Source organism: Netta rufina (genome assembly GCF_964035555.1).
Source record: "Netta rufina genome assembly, chromosome: 2".
Lineage (NCBI taxonomy): Eukaryota > Metazoa > Chordata > Aves > Anseriformes > Anatidae > Netta > Netta rufina.
This window is the reverse complement of record NC_140124.1, coordinates 69,426,037-69,438,161: the sequence shown is the minus strand read 5'-3', so window position 1 is coordinate 69,438,161 and position 12,125 is coordinate 69,426,037. Positions and strand designations below refer to the sequence as shown.

The window sequence follows — 12,125 nt, the reverse complement described above, 5'->3', positions numbered from 1 at the left end:
TCTCTAGGATTTACAACCATGTACAGGAAACTACTATTAAAAGCAAGATTGAAGGCTGTATAAGCCCATCTAATCATACATCTGCTTTTCAGAGAAGTCACTGCCAGTGCAGCAGTGATTGTGGAAACTGCAGCACTCATGCCAGGCTGGCTGCCCCAGGTATGCCATGCTCAGACAGGCTGAACCCTGCACAGTGTACAACCAAGAGCCGCACAAAGTAGCCAGTCACCATGCGGGTGGGAGCTGGGAGGGATCAAGATGGGTGAAGGATTCATTGGCTCCTCTGGATTCCCCAGGTCTCCAAGCAAACCAAAATTGTTCAAATTGAATGGCTCTTTTATCTCATCCCCAGGCCAATAAAATGAGTATTTCCCAAGAGGTAATGTTCACCTTTCTTCTCATTAAAGCCAGGAAGCAGGCTGCAAGAAAGGAAATATGTGGTGATGGAGCAGCTCCCAAACCACTGGTACTGAAACAGGGCTGCAATCCAGCGAAAGAACTTGGATAATATCCCATTGCTCTTTATATGTGGATATTTTTCCATGTGGATTTTTGGTACACTCATTTTTTTCTATACTTTGGCAGACATTTACAGTCCTCATTTAATGAAGCATTATATGAGAAACTGAATTACAGTAATTCACATGTTAGCACTTCAGCCAGTTTCACTGATGATTACTCTATGGAAAACAGTCTGTTAAGGCAAAAAGGACTTTAGTCTTAAGGAATCCTCCCTGAAGGAAGTCAGTCAAAATTTCTTTCAAGAGATTGGGTCAAGTATTTATATATTTACACACATATATTTGTCTGTAAATTTTATCCCATGAATTCTAGTCTCTGTGTGAATGGTTTTTATATGGACTGTGGATTAAAAAAAATTATACTAAAGATTGTTCTGTGAGTGTTTGAGACCCAATTTCATATGACGCAAGAAGAATTTGTCCCAGGTACCCTTCATTCATTATCTATTAGAAGGATTAAGCAGTCTCTACTTGCTTCATTAATCATCTTTTTAATGATGCAAAGGAAGCAAAATTAGGAACAAAAAAAGAAGAAAAAAAAAAAAAAAAGAGAGATGTAAAAACTAAATTTTAGGGAATAAAGGAAATAGAAAAGCTCTGCATACACACAGTACCAAGCCATTACCATCATTGTATTTTTTCAGGAGCAAAATTAGTCTTCAATGGATAACAATTCTGTGATGGATTAATGTCAGTGCTGGGAAACTTCCAGGGCTGGGGACTAATAATTTCTGAATAACTTTGTATAAACAGTACTCGCTGCAGGCACAGCCCAGCTAAAACAGATGTTTTCTCAGCTCCAGCCAAATTCCCTGGGAGCCAGCGCTAGCTGTCCCTACCAAAAGTTTCTTTGTACCTTAAAACACATTGAAACACACCAAAGATCCTACATCTCATGGACAGTCTGGTCCACATTGCCAGGGGTAATCTCTTCACCCTTGGTATACAAAAAAACCGAGCAGCCTGAGCAAGCTGGACCTGCTTTGAGCAAAGGCTTGGACATGAGACCTCCAGAGGTCTCTCCAACCTAGATATTCTACAGTTCTGCTATACTGTTTGCAATCCACTGCTTGGGCACACCAAGAGCTCCTTGGAAAGCTGATTTTACAACAGCCTGCCAGTACTTCTTCATGTCCATCACTTTAAACTCTCAGACTCAGTACTTTCCTAGCAGGCATCTCCATGACTTCTTTGAAAAAACATTCAAGCTGCATCTACTGTAAGGCTGTTGTCTGAGCCATTCCTTAGGTGTAGCTTCTGTCTGATTGTACGGAAGGGTAGGATTCACCTCCCCTGTCTTTAGTGATCTTAAAACCAAAATCTAGTCTGTGGAGTAGAGTCAACATAGGAAGACAAAATATCCAGAAGAGAATTCATCCCGTTTCAAGACAGCAGGGCTAAACTGCCACCTGGAGGTGCCTGATTGCTTCCTCTGCTTACAGAGGCAGCCTAGGCAATGTTTCTGCACTGGGTGCTAGTTTTCAGGCAACTGACATTATGGCAGGTGAATACCCACTCTTCAGGCAGACAAACAAACAATACTGGATATAAACGAGGCACATCTCTGTGCAATGATCTGACAGCACAGCACTGAAACCTTCAGCATTCAGTGCCCATTCCTAAGCATGAGAAATCTCCTCCTTCTCCCCATAAGGGCACTAAACATTGGACTTGCCACTAGGAGAGGTAGCAAGAGTCAAACAGATCACCTCTGGATGAAGTGATTGCAGCACCCTAAATCTCCTTCTCATTGCAGAAATGTTATTTTGCTTTCTGTTACTAGCCTCTGAGGACAGATGTACTGTATTTTGACCACATGTGCATAAAGAGAAGCAATCATAGAACACTACATATTAACTGATTCCTAGAAGAGGAGCTTGAATGTCTCAGCTCCTAGTTGAATATCTGTGAGCTAAATTCCTTCCAGCAAGAGGGCAGTGGTGCTCACAGAAGCAGACACTTAAAAAACAGGAGAGGGCAATAGTACTGTATCCTAGCCTGATTATGCAGCACTTTTCAGATGATTCCCTGTCACCACACATGGGACATCAGTGCTGCTGTTCCCATTTCACAGAAGGGAGAGTAACGGTGAAGAATGAGGAGGGAAAGAGAATTCAACTACACACCCAGGGCTGGCTCCAAAATCATCATTCATTACTGAGTTTGTTGCAAAATCTGTCCTGGCTAAGGCTGTGTTTAATGCTATTCCTAATGTGGCTGAGGATGCAAGTTTTTTTATTCAGGTTTAGAGATTGAGGGCAAAAACTGCAGACAAAAGTGTGTTAGGAAAGAGCAACACAAAAATAAACAAATAGCTTGTCTTAAGTGGACTGTGCAACATCGAAAGAAATGTTAAATTTCTTCTTCCAATATAGAATATCGGATTAAAACAAATGCAAACAGCACACAATGCAATAAAAAACAAATGTTCCATTTTCCACTTCTTGCTACAGCTGTTTGTTTTAAACATATAAAGATTAAGGGAACAGTCTTGAATTTAATTAAATCCCAAAAGAACTAATGATATTTATGCATATTAAATTTTTAAAGGCGTTTGTGGCTGTTCAGCCAATCACTCACTGGACTGTCATAACATGCCTCCCAACCCTAATTTAAATTAGAAAGAAGAGACCCATGGAAAAAAAAAAAAAAAAAGTGCAGACAGTAACCTTTTCTCCGCACATATGTTTAAGAGATAAACGCCCATCTAGCTTTAAAAGGCAACAAATCTAATAAATGTCCACATCATCATAACTCAGTGGTAGAAAAAAAAATCGATGTTACAAATTTTGGAACTGTATCTCTCAGGAAAGTAAATTGCAACATCAATTCAAACCTATTTTTAAGAGTTTATAGTTGGAACATTGATGTCTTGACACAGAAACTCACAGATCATTCTGGATGAAACCAGGGCTTTCCCAGAACTGTGATGTATGGAACAGCATTTTGTGGGGCCATCTTCGGAGCACAGCAATAAGCCACAGCCTATCATATACTTTTCCCCTTCTCTAGCTATGTTATGCCCTTAGTCCTATAAGCCTAGTCCTATACCTTCAATAAGCCAACGGGTACATTAGGATCTAGATCTCTGAGGAACATCTCCTGGTAAGAAGAAAAAAAAATGTTTTCTTGGCTCTTTTTGAAGTAAATCAAGAAGGTGTCTGATATGATCCCAAGCAGGTTTCTGGTCTAATGCTACAATCCCTAAATCTTTTCCCTGGTTAGCAGGTTGGCTCCAAATGTAGGCCATGAAATCATAAGGCCTTCAATTCTTCCACTCTGCTTAATTTTTCCCTGTTGTGTATTCAACATTGTGTTATCTCAGTTCATACACAGCATCTCTCCCACCTCAAACAAGAGACTCCTCCTCCCTGCATCTCCTAAACAGTAATGATAGATGTTTCCTGTTCCACCTACCTTTCAACATTGCCATATGATATTACACAGATATCTTTGAAAGCTCAATAAAGTACAGCTTCTTGCTAAACAAATAGCCCCAAAATACTGCTCCTGCTTCTCTCAGAAGTAATTCAGTTTATTCTTTCTTGATCAAGGGTTCACAGCCTGTTTAGAAAAACATTTCTTTGCCTTTGATTAAACATATTTTTATGGTTTATCAGTCATAACCGGAAAAGACCTAGACATTAAGTACTGACGTGTTCCTGTTAATGAGAGGCTCTTCAGACTTACCTTGCTGAAAAAACAGCTTTTGCCAGGCACTTACCTATCAAATACTCCAGCCAGAATTGGTCTGTCTCTGGCTTGTAGGGTCGGTTGAAGTCGATCTGGATTTGGAAAGGCTGCCCTCGACGCACTATCAGTTTAGGGTTGTAGTACTTGTCAGTATGGTGCTGCTGCTTGTTAATCTCATAGGGTTCCTTGAACATATGAATGTCCACAACACGCAGGTAATCTGCAGAGGCATACAAATGAGCAGAGAGAAGAGTCACAGTCTTGATATCACCATCACTAAAGGCCCTGTCCTTCACTTCCCCAGCACTGCCTCGTTGAGAAACAACAGCAAATGGAGCACGATGGATCTGCTTGAGGCTCACACCCTCCTGTCCAAGCAGGGTTTTATGGATTGAAACTTCTTTGTCCACCTGCTGTTGTTGCAGAGGCTGTAAGGCTTCTAGTGACTGATGAAAGCAATTGTGGAAAGTGCAGGTTCCTATGGGGTGAAATCTGAATGCCCCCAGGGAGAGCTGTGCTCTGTCTTTCCTTTGGCATCAGCTTTCTGAGAGTCTGCACCTCACTGACACTAGTTTGCCAGTATAATGAGTGGGCCTTTGACAGCTGTGGCTTCATGTCTCCCTTCTTGCAGCTCTCCATTTGTAAAACACAAAATTCACTTTTTTTTTTTTTTTAATGCCTAAATACATTAATGTTTATATGTATGACTGCTACCAAGTGCTGCAGAGCATGAGAGGCAGTTAATGATCTTACATTCAGATGAGAGCTTGAATGTCTGTATTAAATAAGGCTTTAGTGTACTGTATGTGTCTAGACTCAGCTTCTCAGAACACCTCCACCGCTGTTAGCATCTTTTATGAAAACTCAATATGACATTACAGTATATAATTACAGTATAAAGTTATAGGCAAACAGCAGTGGGTATCTATAACATGCACAGGCAAAGTACACACCTCGCTCCCTTCAAATCAGGGCTATCTGGAGGGTTATAGATGCCAGAAGTTAGCCTGCTCAGCTAATGACCAGTGTGAAGAGGCACTGGGATAGCCAAAGGCATTGGCAGTCACCACCAGCTGCATGACTACTACACTGGGAATCTTCACACTGGGAGGTTTCTCACACAACAGCTCTTTGCATGCACACATTTAAGTTGTATGTATTCGCTAGTTTCACAGCCAGTTCCAGCAAACAGTGAGCAAGCACATCAAAATGAACTGGACATCATTTCTCCTACATGTTTGGATAGATAATCAGGAAAACTCTGCCAGGAGGACCATTATTGCCACGGAGAGAGAGACAGAAGAGTGAAGCTTGATTTGCAGCTCTCGGCTTGCATTTCCAGGTGCTGACAGTTAGAAACTAGCTAATTTCTGCATTTTATACTGATGCTACAGAGCCAAACTCATGCCTGGCAAAAAGAGGTGCACACTTACAGCAGCTGGTAGAGCTGTGTGTACTCACAATGGTGGCTAATTTGGCCTGCTACTGAGTACACTGTGAGCAGGAATGATGCACTCAGCGAATGAGTCGGATATCCAAACTGCTGAGAGCTAAACATGGCCCATTTCACAGAACCTCAGAAAATGGCTTTGTGCACAGCTTTTCCCTGGAGGCAGGAAGACACAGCAGGCAGGCAGGCTCTGGGCAAGCAGTAGAGCCGCTGCCTATCTGGTGTGTAGCCTCCAGGCTGCAGTAGCGTGGGCATTAGCCCTGTCCTTCTGCAGGCGTGTGTTCAAAACATTAGTGGAGTGCATGGGCAGCAATGCCCTGGGCAGCAGAGTGGTTCTTCTCTTGCCCCAGCCAAATCACCCAGCCTGGGCTCTGGGTGACAGCTGTTGGAAAGGAGGTAAATATGGGCAGCAGGATCTGGTCCCTCTGGTGCATTGTCACCGCCAGCTGCTCATAACCTGCCCTGTGGGAAACAAAAGGAAAGGAAACTGCCCGAGGACATGCCAAGACAAAGATCCTTTCATGGAAAAGCTCTATAGAATTGAAGCAAAAACCATTTGCCTCCTGTCAACCTCATCTGCAGAAAGCCTGAGACAGGCTTAAAGTCCCATGGCAATGTTATTGTTATTCTCTGCTCAATTCTCTAGGCTTCTGGAGTAACTTTTGTAGATCCCCACTGGCTTTAGTGCTGGCTAAAGTAATAGAGATGGTTCTTGTGTGAAACTGTAAATGCTTTTTGCTCAGAAATCACTCTCATTGACCCCCTATGAAATGGGGAATGTCTTTGCCTCCCTCCCTGCAAAACTTACCCATGTTCCCTCATAATAATGCTGACAAAGCTCATAATTAAATTATGTGAGGCACAAATTTCCTGGAGGGCTGTTAAGACAGGGCAGGGGGAAGTCTCTCCTGTTTTCTCTCCCAACCCCTCTCTGGCTGAAAACATTCTATGTAAAAGTTTCATATTGCAGCTCTGTGAGAAGTGAAACTATCAGTAAGTTTGGCTCAGATTCTTCTTGCTTCCAGGGAGGCATAAAAATTCTTTTGAACATTTGTTGTGTTTTTATCTCGTGTTCTGAAACAAAAGACCCTGCCCTTCGTTTGCAAGTTTGCCCCTTCAAGGAACTACAAAGCTAAGTCACCCCAGGGTGTCAGCTCAGCGTTTGCTTCATTTTTCCCAGGACTTTACAAGGCTCCTGTCAAAACACAGCTATGCACATCTGCATAAAACACATTTCACTCCCACTCTCAGCGTTAAAATGAACTTCTCTGAGCTCGCCAAATGAAGATGACCTGTGACTGAGCCCATGTTAATTACAGTAATGATAATTACAGAGGACAAAATGTGAGCAGGGTAATGGGATGCGTGAACATCATCACCAGGAGGGGAGATGTCATCTAAAGGAAGGGTCCAGGCACTGTGTGCTTCACTGCTCATCTGTTTGTGAGGAGTAGGCAGCCATCGAGGGCTCCTTTTGAAATCCAGACTATGTGACTGTTTGCTCACAGCCTCATCCACTATTTCATGCAAGTAAGCTCCCTGCAAAAGATGCAGCAGACTAATGTTTTCTTAAAGCTTTTGTAATGTTAAATTTGCATGGAAAAAAATGAGCACAAGCCTGAGCTGCTTTTCTATACCAAGAATAGCCTTCAAACATCAGGGTTTCTTGGAGACCCAGAGAGAAAGGGCTCTGGATTACAGACCAAGCAGTAGGAGTTTCCAAAGGAGGTGTCCATCACTCTGCTAACAGGAGAAGCACGATTCCTTGGTGAGTCCCTAAACTTTGCAAAAGTGGGCGCATGTGGAGCTTGTGGGCCGTGCGGCCACAAGGCTGTGTCCTCCCACCGAGCAGGCTGTACGTGTCAGGCCCACTCATAACACGATGTGGTGAGATGAGCTGGCTAGGAAGAGCCAGGGGGAGGAAGCAGCACAGGCGTACTCACAGACACAGGCTCTTTGCTAAGGAAGCCTGCAGCAAGCAGCCTGCAGCAGGCAGCCCACTGACCTGGCTGGGAAGACAGCTGTCCCTGCAGCCTCCACCAGTCGCCCCGGCTGTGATTCAGCAGAGTAGAAGTGGGTGTCAGCAGAGAGCTAGTCAAGCTCGGCGTTTACCTCATCCTAGAGTAGTAGCTAAAATAGGTCAAATGAATCACACCCTAAAAATGCCTGTTTCTCTCTGTTGGCTGTCAAGGGAAACAAGGGTGACTAGCTCAGCTGTAGACACCTACACCGCACAGATCAAGGGCAGGATTCAGCTCAAGACTGAGTCCTTTAAATTTAGGCATCTGAATGATGTGAGCCTGATACATAAACCAGTGAGATCTGGTTGCTGCAGCCAGTGGAGCTGAGAGAAAGGTACCCTGGAAGCAACACCAGGGCATGATGTCCAGTCAAACTATGTCCTCACCTTCACCTGGGCTGCCTGTGTGTTGGCTGTCATCTGACACAGCTGAAGACACCAACATTTAAATGTTTACAGCAGATGTCTCATCCTACCCCAAAGATTATAAAACACCTTACTTGTAAAAGCTGAGATAAAAGCATTTGCCTGCTTTTATCAGGGTGTTAGGGAAAGGAGATATGAGAATCACTACAAAAGGCTTGGACAACCCAGAAGTAAGAAGTATAGAAGGAGAAGGGAAAGAAAGTGGCACAAGCAATCCTCTGCAAGGACATACCTTACCCTGCTGTACCCTGCTGCTCCAGCTCTGCCTGCAGACTCACTTTATCCCCAAGTGCTGCAAGTACTCTGGGCAGGTTCAGCTCCTGAACGCAAATCCCTGTCTGAGCTGCGTGTGGAAAGCATTTGGCTATAAACCTTTAACATGCTCCGACAGGCAACTTAAACATCCTATCCCAAAATGGTGTGTCCAGGGACCACACATACATCAGCTGGCATCACAGGAGTAGATCACTGCTGATGTGCAGTGAAACAGGAATGCTGCTATGGTTCATTCTCTCCCCTTTCCTCCCCATTCAGGTCACCCTTGCATGTTATTGCTACAAGCATCACAGAGCTGGACTGCATAGCAGAGCTGATCCATCCATATAGTGAATTTTGCCATTATGCTCAAACTTTTTTTTTTTTTTTTTTTTTTTTTCAGCCATACCAGTCCCATAGTCAAGCTGATCCTATGCCCACACAAACTCTTGCTTTGGACAAGGGCTGTTTTTCTCACCTACCTGACCTTAAGCATCACCTTAAGCACATGGCAGGCTTCTGTCTCAACACACTTGACCTCATATTCCTGTTTCCATTGCATTTCTGAGAAGCAAGAGGTTCCTGTGTACCAGCACCACACATCTTTCAGAGCCTCATATAAAGCACATCAAAAAGCAATATGAATCTTTCCCCTGGTACTGGTGGGTTTTAGCTATAAGCTGCATTCCTTCCAAGGTACCACACACCCTTACACATCTCCAACCATGGTGAGCATAATGGGCTTGATAGGATACCCAGTCAAGACCTTACATTACATTTGACACTTTAAACACCCGTACTTTCCCCAGAGCTACAGGGTTGTTTGAAGAAGTTCAAGCAAAGTTTCTGCAGTCTTAACATGCCAGTTGGTTTGCTTAGGCATTTTTCTAAATAAATGGTTTTTAAAGATATGTGTGTGTAATAAAGTGGGGGGACATGTGCTTGAGGCATATTATTAGAATTACAGAAATAATGATTTTTAATAAAATTCTGTCCTTGTCACTGAAAATCTCTTTGCCTGTTTCCCAATGTGTAAAATGCAGTACTTAATGCTTGTCTACATTTATTAAGCACTCTTTTAACCTTGGATGAAAAGTCCCATATGAGTACTAAGTATTATTACCTCTTGCTACTATTAGTGGCCACGTTCCATAGGTTCTGCTGTTAACCTCAAACAGGCCAAAAATTAATATAATTTGCTTGGTGATTCATTCAGAAGCCAATTGTATATTCTTCTAAACCAAATATTATTTATGTTTTTTCAGTTTCACTCAAAAAATTTGGCATCAATAATGCATTCTGATTTACCTATTCCTCGAATGATACTGTTTTGTCTTCCCAACCAAAAAACTGAGACACTTTTCACGGGAGTATTATTAACAATTTGTGGATTCCTTTTAGACCCTCAGTCATTTTTATGAGTGAGATGAACATCTAGAACATCTAGCAAAAACATTGTGCAGCAGCTTCACAGTCAGTTCAAGACTGTACAAACCAGAAGAGCCATTAAAAGGTGAAGCTCCTGCTGCTCCCTTCACCCCAGTGCTGCTACAGCCATGCCTGAAGCCAACAGATGAGCCAGGTGAAACTGGAACCAGACCGTACTAAATTAAATTCTACATCTTCTCCTGTCAAAAATGCCTGGTTTTAACCCAGTGTCCTGACCTGCTTCACCACCAATTTCTTGGAGGAAAGGGGCTGGCCAAGAGTTAGGAAGAACAGTGACAGGACCACGTTTACTGGCAGCAGTGACAGGTAATGATGACTTTGGTTAGGAAACTACATTCATATTTGTATTTTCCAACTACAGATGTTCAATGACACCCTGCTGCAAGCTCTGCAAAGTGGAGCCTTCACCTAGCCCAGCCCTTGAACTGTCACCCACAAATTTAAAAGACTTGAGGAATTCCTCCTAAATTTACTCTGTGATTGCAATCAAACTGGGAAAACCTATTCTTGCCTTTTAACCACTCCCAAAGTACAAGCTGAAAACCAATCACTCAACTTCTCCGTGCCTAATTTTCCCTGCCCATCACTTAAGGTAACATTTCCACACAGACAGGTGTTTTTACTTTTTTTTTTTTTTTTTTTTTTTTTTTTTTCCTGGGCAGCAATATACTATCTGAGATCAAAACGTGTAAAAAACTGTAGAAGTATGTAGGACTCAGATTACAATACTATGAAAGAATTGTTTCGGTTGTGATTCACAGACCTAGACAGAGGTAATGGAAGACGTTAAAGTAGATTTATGTCTTAATTGTACACTGTACCTTTTGGATTAAATCCTCTAGGTATCAATCCAAAAGCATCCATTTCAGGGACCTCATTTTCTTCAGCATTGGAGTTGTTTGATGGGAGGGCTCTTCTCCCATTCAATGGAGGTTTTTTCTTCTCTTTGTCGGTGCTCGTTGGTTCAGACATCCTGTATTAAAAATGTTGTAATACCATGTAAGAAAGAAAGAGTGCAAGGAGAAAGCAAATATGAGACAGCATGGCACATGTAAGATGGGAGAAACCAGAAACAGTGTGGGGTGCCAGTGAGCTACACATTTTTAGAATCACATAAATAAAAACTGAGAGGCAAAAAACATCAGTCTAATGATGGAGTACAGCTCTCTAAGGATTGGAAAGCATTTTGTGTTTGTGAAAACACATGAATAAGAGAAGAAGGGGGTGGAAGGAAGAAAGGAAAGCCTTATACTGAAGTATTTGTCTAAGAGAAGCAAGGCATTAAAAACATTTGGGAAATCCAGGTAAAAATGTGGAAAATCATCGGCTTTCCCGCCCTCCAAAGCAACATTATTGCATCCTAAATTGCAAATTATATTCCCAGGAAATACATCACACACCATCTTCCCCTAATAAAAATTACATTCTAAGTTATATTGCAATCATCCTAAACACTACAGCCCACAACAGTCTGTGGATGATTACTGGAATATTGTATTTTTGTCTCTATGCACATAAACACCCTAAAGGCTAACTTCTGCATACAGAGAATTTACTTTTGAGAAAGAGAGAGAAAAAAAAAAAGAAAGAAAAAAAGCACTTATCCAGTTATTTCTCTCCCACTAACAACCTTAAGGGAAATCTCAGATGTAGGTTGATCAGAGACTTCTTTTTGAGCTAGTCAAAACTGCTTTCACATCTATTTCAGTGTGAGCATGTAGCAATGAAAAAGCCATGCCAGCCATCTAAGAAAATATTCATGGCTGAGAACATAGCTTCTTCCCAAAGCTCCTGAAAACACCAATTCAAAATACAGCAATTATTTAATAGCAGCAAGCTCTTAAAGGAAGTTTCCTAGTTAGCAAGAGTACCTTCTTTTCAGATAGTTTTTTTTTTTTTTTTTTTTTTTTTTGTCTTCTCCTCTGCAGATTTTCTGACGTGAAACAGAAGCTTGGAAAAAGCTGAGGGCTTTTAAGTAACCTCTGTATATCCTCCTCCCTCCTGTTGCAATAGGACAGTGCTGAAAGTGTTGCCAAGCCCTCCCCACACCACCTCCGAGGATCTGCCACCACTGCTGGCACATCTTTGCTTCCTCCCTCCCTCTCTCTGCCTATCTTACCCCAACCCCACTCATCAGGAGCATTTCAGAGCACTCGGGCTAAGGAAACAGCTTGGGCACTGTAGTTTCAGTTCTTAGAGAGACAGAGTAGAGTTTCTCAAGGCACAAGAGCATATGAAGCGTGAGACTGGAAGGGATTTTCTGTGGGACATAGACCAAGCCATGCTCACGAAGTTGCCAATCTTTAATGGT

The 12,125-nt window shown here is 42.4% G+C and overlaps 1 protein-coding gene across 1 annotated transcript in view; it reads right to left on the bottom strand.

Moving 5' to 3' along the window:
• Positions 1 to 11,742, bottom strand: part of F13A1 (coagulation factor XIII A chain) — a 61,915-nt gene extending 50,173 nt beyond the window's left edge. The window contains exons 1-3 of the mRNA XM_084306728.1: positions 11,686 to 11,742; positions 10,636 to 10,787; positions 4,246 to 4,434 (exon numbers count right to left, since the gene is read on the bottom strand). Coding sequence (XP_084162854.1) covers positions 4,246 to 4,434; positions 10,636 to 10,786 — 340 coding nt within the window. The 5' untranslated portion in view covers position 10,787; positions 11,686 to 11,742. The remainder of the gene's footprint in view (positions 1 to 4,245; positions 4,435 to 10,635; positions 10,788 to 11,685) is intronic.
• Positions 11,743 to 12,125: the final 383 nt, after the last annotated feature.